Below are 13,319 nucleotides of genomic sequence, written 5' to 3' on the forward strand. Positions count from 1 at the left end.
ATCGCTACTGTAATATTCTAATTGCAGCTACAGTGCCGCGTAGCTGGGTACTGTGAATAAATCTACCTCCTAGCTACCTTACGCTTTCATAAGTTAGTTGAACCAGACCACACTGACTAAACTGTGTGATTTCCAGCAGACTTTCCCATCATTGTGTGCCTCCACCTTTCCACCCTTCCTGCAGAGAGGCTACTGTACCGCACTGCAATGCCTGTGCTCTTGAAGAAACGATGGACCACCTTGCTGTAGCCAATGACATTTAATACTACCATACCCAGGTGAGTTGTGGATTGAGCAGGATTTCCTCTAGATTTCCTGAATATTCCTTGGAATATTATATCATTATATCCAAGAGAAACTAAACTACTCCCATGACGACAACTACCACTAACATTAAAACTACTTCTACTAGCAGTAACAATACTAAAAATGTAATAAAAACCTGGGAAATCACAGAGTCCTTAAGTAGTTGTTTTTTGTAGAAATACAATGTACATAAACATTTACAGAATTATATATTTATATAAAAAAAGCAACTGACCACCTCATTTTTTTCCAGTTTTTTTTTTTATTTTTATTGAGTGAAAATCTCAACCCTTGCATCAGTCATGCAGAAAAAAAATCAAATAAATAAAACATATATATTAAATTTCTAACAGCACTAAATTCAAGTGGAAAAATATTCAGTTATTAATAACAGGTGCCGAGGGTTTAGATTCAAGTATTGGAGCAACCTTTTATTTTTTTTGAAACCATATAAAAAAAATGTCTAGAGTTGTCTCCATGTACAGAGTGTTTGTGAATCAAGCCTTCCCCCCCCACAGAAAAAAAAAAATACACATTAAAATTCAATATGAGCTAGAGATGGCTTATAGTCCTAGTGTGCAATATATATATTACAAAGGCTAGAATTTTCTGTTTTCTTTTTGCTACATTGTAATTCTCTTCCTTTTTATTTCACTCTACAGAGGACAGACGTTTGAATCCAGTTTTTCCTTCTTTTTTTGTTGTCAGTTAATTAAAACATTAAAACGATCTGTCATTTCAGCAGCAGACTATGCAGGATTTGGAGGTCGTTTCCGTCTGTTTTTTTGTTTTAATATAATTTTCATGTTTTATTTTTTCATTCTAGATTATATACAGGATGCCAGCTGGCAGACAGATGGTGATGCGTTTACCCGTTTTTATTTAAAGAAACATCACAAGGAAAAAGAGAAAAGAAACGGACAGCTGTGGGGTAGGGGGGAGAGCACTGGGCAGTCTGAATGCTGCTGCACACAAACCTTGCTGGATGTTAGTCCTTCTGTTACCCAGCTAAACAACCACATGTTCAGATGGGTTGGGCTGGTCTCCATTGGAGCTGGCTTGGGGTGCATTACTGGTAAAGTCTGTTGAGATTTCTGTAGTGGCGATTTCCACGTCACTACAAGGGAGTGTCTAATACCGAAATCATAACAAATATTGTTGATTCCAAATCTGCACGTAGCAAATGTTCTATTTGGATAATCTGCCTTGTGGGTCAGGAGAAAAAAAAACAAAGTTTGAAGTGCGACTCGTCCTTGGTGAAGTAATAAACAAAAATGAAAATAAAGCGTTCTGATAAAACCTGCTGGGTAATTTGAATAGGCAACAATTGCTGCTTTTAAGAGTGACTGCTGGTAGGGGGGGTTCCTCGTCTTTCACCCCTACCAGTGGGAATGCAGTGCAAGCTGCTGCCAATTCAAACTAGTTTTCTATGACCTGAATTAGGGCATTGCCTGTTTCTCACCCCTGCTGTCACACTCAGTCAGGGACGTCATGGATGCAGGATACTCGGCATCCAAGCTGCTCGGAAAAAACAAATTCTTGCAACTGAAAAGGCCTGGGACCATAGCTCCTAAAAAGCGGTTTAATGCTGGGATCACATTCCCACCTGTATGGCAGTCATATTAGACTTAAACAGCCATGGTTTTAACACAGCACGGGTGCACTATACAGTACTTCTGTCAACCTGTGTACCGTGACATCCCAAGACTGACACACGCTTTGCTCATTATTATTATTATTATTATTATTATTATTATTATTTATTTTTTTATATACATATTTATCTAATTTACACACGGCATATCTATCCAAGTGCATAATATGCCTCCCAGTTCAACATCATTTTTCTTTACATTTAATTTTTATTTATTTATTTTTTTTAATACATTTGGAATCTGCCAAATAAAGTTCTGTTCTGTCATTTCATACAACTGAGAGCAAATGTTTTAAATACTAATACAAAAATAAGTGTTGTGATAGGCAGGCCAAATAAACAAACAAAAAAGAAAATAAAAAGCACACAATCATAAACAAAACACAGTATCAAATTAACTACAAACGTATCATTTTTTTTTTTTTTTTTTTTTACAAAATTCAAGTTAAAAACTGAATCACACAGCTGCTGTAGTCAGTGCTAAAATGTGTAGACGGCCCAAAACTCCTTGTCTGAAAAGGCTCCTAATTTAATGCTATGTCTAAAGAAAAAAAATATATATTTCACACACACACAACCAAGCTATCGGGGGCTGCCCAGAATTGTTTTGTAAGGACGCTCCAAAGAGCATTTTGTTCTGTATATAGCCTTTACAGGAAAAATACTGTACAACCTTTTTTTATTCTTTTTTTTTGACTCGTCACACATTAAAATCCCTAGCAATTATTTTCAGAGCCATGTCCAACAAAAAAAGAAAAAAAAATTATAATAATTTTGTATTGACACTAGTGCTCGTCAGCCTTATACAATGAAATACGCACAGTCCTAGAGTTTAAAAGATACAGTCATACATTATAAACCAAGAGACAGCCTTGGCCACAAAAGCAGGATTCGTATTTTCAGAACAATTTCATTTGCTTAAATTAGTCCTTTTATTAGTGTTTCCCTTCTGTTAAATCCATCCATTAGGAACGCAATAAAACATGTCCTTATATTAAATAAAGCAGAACAGATGCCTGTCGACCCAGATTGGTGGTTTGTAGTAAAGTGAATTAAAAGTTGAACCAATTTTTCTGTTAAAAACAAAATGCTGTATTTTTCATAATATTGTGTTTAAAAACATTAAAAGGACCCCAAAAAAGTGCAAAAAACCCCTAATTCTCAATGCAATGTCACATAAATATTAAATAAAACCATTACATTTTGAGTTCAACCATTCTTGTGGTTTTTGCAAAAAAAAAAAAAATACAATTTTTTATTTTTCTGTACATATTACCCTTTTTTTTTCTCCCCAGACTTATTTTCAGTGATTCAGAACTGACGAGTTCAATGTGCCGTTTCTTTACACATCAGATACAATATGCAGACCTTCACACAAATCCACACTAACAATTTGCAGAAAGGACAGTGCTGTTATCACAACTGCAGCATGGGACTCCATTTGAATCACACTCCAATAGAACCCCACCCTCTTTATTCATTTTGTGTGAGTGTCTTGTATTGGGTAAAGCACAGCCAACACAACCCTATTATTATTTCAATTCTAGAGCTTCCCACTTAACACAGATGTTGCAATTGTAATCAATATTTATGTTCAACATGTATTTGCTTGGACTGATTATGTACACACACATTATGTTTCAGGTCAGTATCATGGATCTGGCAAAATTCTCAACATAATAGGAGGACTGAAGGCCGGCAAGTCAATCGCGTCTTTTTGTGTTTTACTCGTGAGCAGTAGCTTCCAGAGACTATACCTTTAAGACCGTCCAGCATCTCCTTGCAGACATTTCAACTTGAGCTATGCTTTCTCTCGCTGTTTTGTAATGCAATTTGGTATTGCTGCAAAAGTCAATAGGTGATGCCCTTGCGAATATTATTGATTGGTTGTGCAAAATGTATTTTCTGTCCTAATGTAAAGAGAGGCACCAACCACATGAAGTTTGTGGATTGGATTATCCTAAGGGGAGGGAGCTTGCTGGCCCCTCATCCCAACAGTATCTGTGGAACCCACTAGGCTTTTACTAGATCACAGTTTCAAAACAGCAGCCTTACTATTGCCTTTCTTTAAAGGGAATTAACTGTTGTGCCTTCAACCATTGCACTAGCCAATGGGAAGAAAACATACGAGGCACAGCATTCTTAAGGGTACACTAGTCTCAGAAATGCTACTGTCTGTGAGAGTACCTTATCAGACTGGGATCTCATTAGCATACAAGGAAAACAGAATATAAAGTAGACAGGGGTCAATGGAAGGATGCAGCCCATGGTTTAATCAGACATGCCTGCTCTCCTGTAATAATGCATTCATGTTTCATTAAATAAATTAACCTAACGCATCATCTTAGAATATATATATATATATATATATATATATATATATATATATATATATATATATATATATATATATATATAATATCTATCTCTCTCTCTATATATATAAATATATATATAATTGTATATTGATTTCCCTTTTACAGATAATAAGGGTTCAGCAGTCTACTAAAAGTCTGCTATAAATGCCTTACAACAGTACAGTATATCAACCTCCACACACACACCCCCACCCCCACTTTTCACACTCTGGGGGGAAAAAAAATTACAAACAAAAAAATAAATAAAAAACAGACATGCACTGATGTGTAGCAAACGCTTTACATTCTGCCCAGCCCTTGTGTGAAGACGGGCTCCATTTAGTTTTTCTTCTTCTGCATATTAAAATCAATAACGTTGGTCATCTTGTAAACATAATTATAATAACGAATTTGGGCCGTCATAAATAGTTTGTGTTTTGTCCTTAATATGTTAACTGAAGCCACTTATTGTTTTTTGTTCATTTCATACAGATTTACATATCGTCTTCTCATTTTTATTTCATCTAAATGTTTAGGGATCAGCCGCTACGTTGTTATCAGCCAGACCGGAAGCATCTGCGTAGTTTGTGGAAGCATCGAAACTCTCTCCATTGTCTTTTCCACCGGCCAAGCCCTCGGGCTCGGGCACAGAGTCTTCATAAGAGTCTGTGTTCAAATCGTCATCCTCCTCTCCCTCGTCTTCCTCTTCCTCATCCTCTTCATCATCATCATCCTCCTCCTCTTCGGGGGACAGGTCGTCCTCCACGTCCCCTGAAGTCACTGTGTTCTCATCATGAGGTGCCTGCATGTTGATGGTGTTGGGGGTAGAGGTGGCCACCTCAAGCGCACCGTGGTGGGACTTCTTGCTGAGGTCCAGGGAGTCATTGAGGCCAATGCCTGCGGCATTCTTCAGGAAGAACAGGGAGCTGCTGGTGTCGATGCCCAGATTGAGGGAGCTGTCCAGGCTGATGGAGGACACCTGCGGGTCATACTCAGAGGAGATGGCGGCAGGGGGGAAGCAGGGAGCGATACCGAGGGAGCCTTCCTCTTTGGGAGAGTCCGGGGGGATAACTGCTCCTCCTGCCATGGGACCATCTCGGCTCGGGGAGATGGAGGGCAGCTCGCCCCGCTCTTGCTTCTCGTGCTTGCGCTTGTGGGAGTCCATCTGGGACATGCCCACCACTGTGTGCTTGCACCCGAGGTAGGTGCAGTGGAAGTGGGAGCACTTGAGCTTGTACTTGCACTCGGCCACCTCGCAGTCCACGCTGGAGCTAAACTGGCAGAAGCCGGCGGCGCTGATAACGTCCTGCTTGCCGTGGTGCTTGCGGTGAGCCGTCACCTTGGTGCTGTCGGTGCAGCGGAAGCCGCAGCGCAGGCAGTGAAAGTGGGTGCTGTTGCCGGAGAACTGGCAGTCGGGGAAGTTGCAGCTGAGAGAGGACTTGAACCTCTTGAAGTCATCCAGGACCAAGTTGTCGACGCGGTCGTGGTGCTGCGCGTGCTTGTACATGTGCGTGCGCCCGCAGAACTTGTAGCCGCAGTTCTCCCGAGTGCAGTGGTAGTGGGTCACCTTCAGGGAGAACTGGCAGCCCGGGTCCTTGCAGTCTTCGTACAGGTCGTAACGACGGAAGCCCTCCAGCATCATGCCCTCGTCCAGCATCTTCCGCGACGAGGCCGTCTTGCGCCTCTTGCCGAACGGCGACATGTCCTCGATGATCCAGAAGCGCTTTTTTGCCCCGGATGCCGTAGGCATGGAAATGGTGTTGCCTGAGGGGAGAAGAGGTAATAGACATTTATTTCCTTTGTGACCCTACTGCTATCCTGTATTTAGTATTGAGACTAAGTAAAGGCACATCTACCATCCTCGTTAGATCTGTTTGGATTTGCCAAACTTTATAGCAACATTTATTATTTTTATGTAGGGATGGGTAGCTTAATGGTTATAGCTGATGCATGGCAGATTTAAAAAAAAAAAAAAAAATATATATATATATATATATATATATATATATATATATATATATATATATATATATATATGATTTAAACCAAGTACCACACAAAACCTCCTAACCTGTCAAAATCACTGCTAATGATGTGACCTTTGATGAGCCGGTTGTATAAGAATCGCTGGACCTGATAAAACTTTAAATGCAATTACAATGAATTACTATTAATGGATGTGTAACATTGTCTTGTGTGCTGTTTGAGGTGCTTTCATCCTTTTACGTGGCAGAAACATGACAGAAAACTAAAATCATTAGATAATCAGGACAGCAGGAGAGCTACACTTCAGGTGGAAAATATAAGGAAGTCCTGTATGTATGTGTATGTATGTATGTATGTATGTATGTATGTTATTATTATTATTATTTGTTTATTTAGCAGACGCCTTTATCCAAGGCGACTTACAGAGACTAGGGTGTGTGAACTATGCATCAGCTGCAGAGTCACTTACAATTACGTCTCACCCGAAAGACGGAGCACAAGGAGGTTAAGTGACTTGCTCAGGGTCACTCAATGAGTCAGTAGCTGAGGTGGGATTTGAACCGGGGACCTCCTGCTTACAAGCCCGTTTCTTTAACCACTGGACCACACTGCCTCCTATTATGTATGTAATACAGTAAATTACAGGAGCAACCACTTAATAGGTCTTTCCCAGACAGCACAGTTAAAATATTTTTTCCAACTTGCATTTACTCAGCCTGATTGAGCCAAAAGACTTCAAGAAGTTAATTCAACTAGGGATGTGTAGGATATACGACTTGCCATTTAATGGAGAATTTCTGTAATTGTCTCTGCAAATACCCACAGCCTAATGCCGCACTACAGTGTACAGTCCCAACTGAACCTCGTAAGAAACAGATTGGAGGGGTGAGTTGAGAATGGGCTAAGCTCCTATACCACAATCACGATGAGCATGTTGTTAGATAAGTACCTGCAGCATCTTGTACTATCGGGACATCACTTTTAACTGGAGACGGAGAGGCAATGATTGGACTGAAACCTGGCGTAGTGGTTGGCATGACAACGCTCCGGGCGGCTCCCAGAGTGGCGCTGAGCAGAGAGTATGAGAGACAGGATGGAGAGAGGAGGTATGGAAGGGAAGGAAGAGGAGGCCTGAGCAGGGCTTGTGGGAAAGATGGAGGCGGAGCTTGGAACAGTGGCTGAGGAGGCGGTGGAGGTTGCAGTGCACTGTGGGTGGCTGTAGCGTCAGTGGAAGGGGGTGTGGCATACACAGCAGCAGGATAGGTGACCAGGCAGCCTAGTCCGTTTACAGACCGTTGACAGGACAAAAAGCAGGGAAAAGGGAGAAAAGAAACACAAAAAAGAAACCAAATGAAAAACCCAAACAGCCAAAGCAACTAAAGATGAAAATAACATTAAAAAAAAAAAAATCATAAAAAAAATGTATAATTTGAAAAATAAGAGAGAGATGACACAAATCAAATGGAGGCAAGCATCTCAGAGGCAGACATGAACTTAACAGACGGAAAACTCTTTCAGCTGTCCCACTGCTGGTGTGCAGCACGGTTCCAAGACCTTGACACCTTTCCCATACTTAGTTCTGGTGGTTTCACCTCAACGAATTTACACTGCATTAGCAAGTCTGCGGCCTGATGCTGATCACTACCCAATCGAATGTCTGCTTGCTTTTGAAATTTTCTGCAGCTTTTGAAAACGTTACTGCTTGTTTTTGGGAACACGTGGACGGATTTCTAATGGTTATTCCACCTGATAGTCCAGAGGCTTTGATTTGGGATCCACATAAAAGGAAGTAGAGGTTACACGAATCCCAACCCTCTATCAGGTGTGTAATCGCTAACCACGGGGATGAAACCAACGTACCACCTGGTTTCTTCAAGGACCTTTCTACACTTTCTCTGCAAATCCAAGGAGGGAGGCAGCTGAACAACGTTGTTATGACACTGCAGACTTAAAAACATCCCTGTGAAATGAACGCAGCCTTCTCGCCGTGTCGGAGGTAGAAGTGATCCAACTGTACGCTGGGTGTGTTCGGAGGCTGATCCTTCCCTTTCCCCCTTACCTGCTGAGGAGCTCTCGTTGCCCACCGGGGTGCTGCTGCAGCTGCGGTCTGGGTTCGAGGACTCGGACGAGATCCCCAGCGGGCTCCCACCCCCCATGTAGTCCATGTAGTCGTCTGTTTCATCCATGAAACTCTGGGCCAGGCCGGATTGGCCCACTGACCCGGATGACATGTTTGCCATGTGATGCATCTCCTCCTGCCTTTGAGAATGTGACGCCATCTGCAGAGATAGGGGGAGAGACGTGGTGTTGGGTACACTGTACATTTTCTATAGGACTTGTATACACTGCCAGAGCTGAACTGTATGGAAACAGAGGGAGGATGGACCTTCAAAACAAGGCATTTTTAACATCTGAATAGCCTATATTCTTCTCTAATTGTATTGCTTAATTAACATTAAAATAATGGCTGCACATAATGAATTCCAGTGTAATATCACAGGATTTACAGATATTTGATTTCATACAGGGTTGTGGCCATTTCTTGTACCACTTTGTGGTGGCAGATGACACCCTTCACCATCCCTTACCTGGGATGGGAGTCTGTCGAAGTTCTTGCCCAGCATTCTTCTCATGTGCTTCCGGGAGTGGGAGGTCATCTGATGTTTGAGCAGGAAGGAGAACAAGCACCCGTCTCGGATACAGTGGAAATGGCTGTTCACCTGGTTGTATTTACAGCCTGAGAGAGAGAGAGAAGCGTTCACATTAGCATTCCCAGATTTCACAATGTGTGGACGCATTAATCCGAAGGTATCAATTCAGGTCATTCTTATTACAGCTGATAGACACCTGTAATTGAACGTAAATATTGTTAGTTTTAGGCATGGCTGTACATCATACCTGTCTCGTAAATACAAATGTGTCATGTACTAAACCAAAGAAAGATGATGTAACTGAAACAATTTGTGCTAAATGCCCCACCCCAAGCACGGGAAGGAATATTCATTAAAACTGAAAATGTACAATCAGATGCAATTACTCATTCTGTAAGTACAAAGTCATTCTAATATGTGATCCCTACACAGCTTGACCCTTTTACAGATTGCACTGTGGTACAGTTGTAAAAAATGTGAAACTATGACGCGGGGGGAAAAAATAGGCTCAAATATTAGAGTTTCAGAATTTGGATACAAATATAAATACTGTAAAGCCATAAATATTTGTGACCAAAATATTTGGCGAATCACACCCATAAAAGATGTTGGCGACCTGTTGCAATATACGAAGTATGTATTGTTAGTGGAGTCTGATATTCATTTTACACATATTTGCAGGTTCTTTTTTTTCATACGTGAAAAATGCATTAAAAGGTTTGCAAATATTTATGGCTTTAACGTATTTCAAATTTCATCACAGGTATTCCAGACCTCAGAATTCTGAGTAAACAGTTTAATAAATTCCGTTTTTCAGGGTGTTGAAACACATTTACTGGTACTAAGAAGCTGTTGACTAGGATTGTTATTTTTGTTTAGTTTAGTTTTTTTTTCTTCTAGATTACACACCGGAAGGTTTGGTTAAAGACAGACGACACAGCATCAGAAAGCATTTCCTCACTCTCCCCTCGCTGTACTGCAGGCGTGCTATGTGTGTGGGTAGGACAGGTTTCATTCTTGCTGAGGCAGAGTGCCAGCTTGCAGGAGATTGGCACACAGATGTGTGCAACACTGGAAGCTTGGGCTCAATCAGATTAACATGTTTAAGTGAGTTTGGGGGTTCCCTGTCTCAACAGCTTATAATAAAACAAAGACGTTTATCAGCACTGAGACTGGCATTTGCTGTGGTTTCATTTAGTAGCGCAACAGGCCTCTCTGACTGTTGCATGATTTGAGTCACATTTTTAGCTCTGACGTAGTTCTTTAATTGTGTAGGTACTGATCATTTTGTATGAATTTCATTCATTCATATACAGTAGCATTTCTTCATCTCTCTTTATTTTTTTATCCTTTGACGATAGAGGTTAAAAGTACTTTCTCTAAGTTTTTGTTCATGAGTGAGGACATCTGAAATGCTACAGTTTACCGAGTACTGTGAGGTTCATGCACTAGACTTGTATGGGCATATATGGAAATAACAGACAGACAATAACAGAGATGCTTTTAGTAGAAGAGGCAACAAAATGTCCCGGTAGTATTGAAATGGCCTTGTATTTTAGAACTACCTGTCTATAATTATCAATCTAATCCATTCTCGTATAGCAAACCACCATTTCTACAATCCTTTACCTACAGTGCCTTTGTCTTTATTTTAGATAGGACTTCTTCAATAAAATAAGCCTATTCTTAGGTGGAACAATGAGATGTAAATCACATCCTGGAAGTGTTCATCTACTTTTGTTCTGGTTATAACTCAGCAGTTCTGTTTTACTGTAGTGCAGTATTGGTGACAGACTTGATTACAGAACAAATGTACAGTAATAGCTTTCTTTACAGCAGAAGATCAATATAAATAACTAAGCAACCGCAGAATTAACTGACAGACGCTTCTATTAAGAATGAACAAATAAAAGACAGTCGTCAGGAAAGGCAGAAAAGAAATGTAAGAGGTTTTTAAAGTTGAAATTGAATTTATTTAGAAAAAATTTATTCTACTTGCCATTTTTTAAACAATTTATCAATAAATGTACAGCTTCAGATGAGCAATAAGACTACTTAAATAAATGCAACATTACTTTATATTAAATTGTTTTTATCTTTTCATTCCTTTTCCTGCTGCTTTTTTATAACACACAGGCCTACGTATTCTAATTGCTACATGAATTCAGATTAAGGCACTGGTTTTTGTAAGTTAATCAAATATTGTGGCAAGCTAGTTCTAATTTTATTACAAATCAAGCACAGTAAAATAATTGAAACGGGACCATGTAGGGCAGGTGGCGACTCGCCTGTTGCCATGGAACCCAACCAGGGTACAATATGATGCGTCATCAGACTCCTTTGTTTAAGCAGGGTATCAAATTAACCACGCAAAGCTGAGTAAATAACAGTAGCTGTCGAATTCGCAGGAGTGATTGTAAACGGAGACCCAGGTAACATCCAGGGCCTGTTTACAGTGGCTGTCATGGATACCATGGCCTCCTTGGTGGTAAACAGTACATTATTTGACTAAATACCTGGTTTTGTATCTATTGATAACTTTTTTTTTTTTAATGTTCCCCACAGAGCCCGAACGGTACAAGGAAAGGTACAAACAGCAGCAGTTGCATAGCGATTTGTTTATTTTTATACCCCCAGCAAAGGTTTTGTTTGATGATTCAGCACACAGACATGTCTCAACACATACATGCCAAGCTAAAGGAACACAATAATTAACCAATTCCTTTTAATTGTGAAGGTCTGACAGATTTGAAATATTACTGTACATACTGCAGCTTTTATATATATAAAAAACAAACTGTATGGGATTAAGAGTTTTTTTTTTTTTTTAATATAACATCCCAGCTTTGGAACTACACAAAAATAAATACAACAAATGTAGATCATGTTAATTTGAAGTGCTTAAAATCTGTATTTTCCCCCATACAGCACCGTAATTAAATATTATGATTCTTTTGTTGGTCTTTTCTTTTATTTATTTTCAACAGGAGATGAATGATTTGCTAAACCTCCATACACTATTTTATATGTTGCGATATATATAAAAATAAAAAAAAACACGCACTGCTGGTGGAACTTTACATAACAAAACCATTCTGCGGTTCTCTAAAGTCCTTGCTGGCATAAATGATGCTACTGTTGTAAAATTAGTTTCTACCTGTCCAAATTATAGCCCAGCTTTCTATACATTTCTAAAGGATTTATATATATATATATATATATATATATATATATATATATATATATATATATATTAGCTCAAAGAGCCAGCTGCCCAACGTTTCGATATGTTGTACATATCTTTCTCAAGGAAGCTTGTGTTTGAATCAAAACATCGGAGGTATTTATAGGTTTTTGACGGCATGACAACTACTTGTTATTGTTTACATTTAAATCCATGATTTATTCTTACATGATATAATGGTGTTCTATATATTGTGACATCATGTCTACTTCTATCTTTGAATCTGTATTAATTCTAATTAACATTACTTTATATTTTTATAAATTTATATATATATATATATATAAATTTTATTAATTAATTTATTTATTTATTTATTTATATATAAATAAATAAATTAAGAGTATGTTGCTTTACAGAACTGTGCAGGTGGTTTTATTAAAAACCTACAGTAGCACTTTTTAAAGGAAGTGGTTTAAGTCTGTTTGGATCCGTTGTGCCTGCTCACCTGGTCTGCCACATTCCTCCCGCTTGGTGAAGTACTTGAAGCCATTGGCCGCCCTGCGCTCTGCCTTCTCGTGCTTCTTTACATGCCAGGGCAGCTTGGTGGTGATGTTGGTGACGAAATAGCAGGAGGGCCGCAAACAGTGGTAGTGCCCTCGCATTCGGAACTCGCAGTGCTGAGGAGGAGAAGTAAAAGCATAAGTCGTAAACCAGCCACGGACAGAGTTTCAAAAGAGGTGCGTGCACTGGAGGTTAACTGAGCCTCTATGGGCTTGACCATGAACAGAAGGGTCACCACAGCTTCCTCCAAACAGCTTTGGATTGAACCCCTTTTTAAACATTTAACCCCAATATAAGCGTCACAGTGTCAGATGTCTGTCATGATGCAGCAGCATCTTTTTTTGTTTTAAGCCCAGCTCTATTACAGAGCACAATGTTCTCGGAATTCCCCTGACAAGAAGATTCCAGCCTTCACCAACCCCAATGAAATAACCCCAATTACATTGAAATAATATAGCCCATTTTAAAAACAGAAGGGCCACGGTGTCAAGTGTAGAATAAGATAAGAAACAGAAACTAAACTGGGTTCCGCAGCTAGAAGCCTAGAGACAGCTAAAGACCCGTGAAGTGCAAGAACGCATCCTGCTTCAACCCTCTTCAGCACTTCACTGCTATTC

At 39.7% G+C, this 13,319-nt stretch overlaps 1 protein-coding gene across 10 annotated transcripts in view; it reads right to left on the bottom strand.

The window, feature by feature from the left end:
- Positions 1–4,388: 4,388 nt before the first annotated feature.
- Positions 4,389–13,319, bottom strand: part of LOC117963650 (zinc finger protein castor homolog 1-like) — a 185,434-nt gene continuing 176,503 nt past the window's right edge. For 8 of the 10 annotated variants that reach the window (XM_058993164.1, XM_058993163.1, XM_058993162.1 and 5 more), the window contains 5 exons: positions 12,647–12,818; positions 8,892–9,040; positions 8,363–8,582; positions 7,253–7,579; positions 4,389–6,081 (listed from right to left, as the gene is read on the bottom strand). In XM_058993164.1, the coding sequence (XP_058849147.1) occupies positions 4,850–6,081; positions 7,253–7,579; positions 8,363–8,582; positions 8,892–9,040; positions 12,647–12,818 (2,100 nt within the window). In that variant the 3' untranslated portion in view covers positions 4,389–4,849. The remainder of the gene's footprint in view (positions 6,082–7,252; positions 7,580–8,362; positions 8,583–8,891; positions 9,041–12,646; positions 12,819–13,319) is intronic. The other 2 variants (XM_034904514.2, XM_058993169.1) reach the window with 1 other exon arrangement.

The sequence above is a fragment of the Acipenser ruthenus genome, chromosome 20, assembly GCF_902713425.1.
Source record: "Acipenser ruthenus chromosome 20, fAciRut3.2 maternal haplotype, whole genome shotgun sequence".
NCBI lineage: Eukaryota > Metazoa > Chordata > Actinopteri > Acipenseriformes > Acipenseridae > Acipenser > Acipenser ruthenus.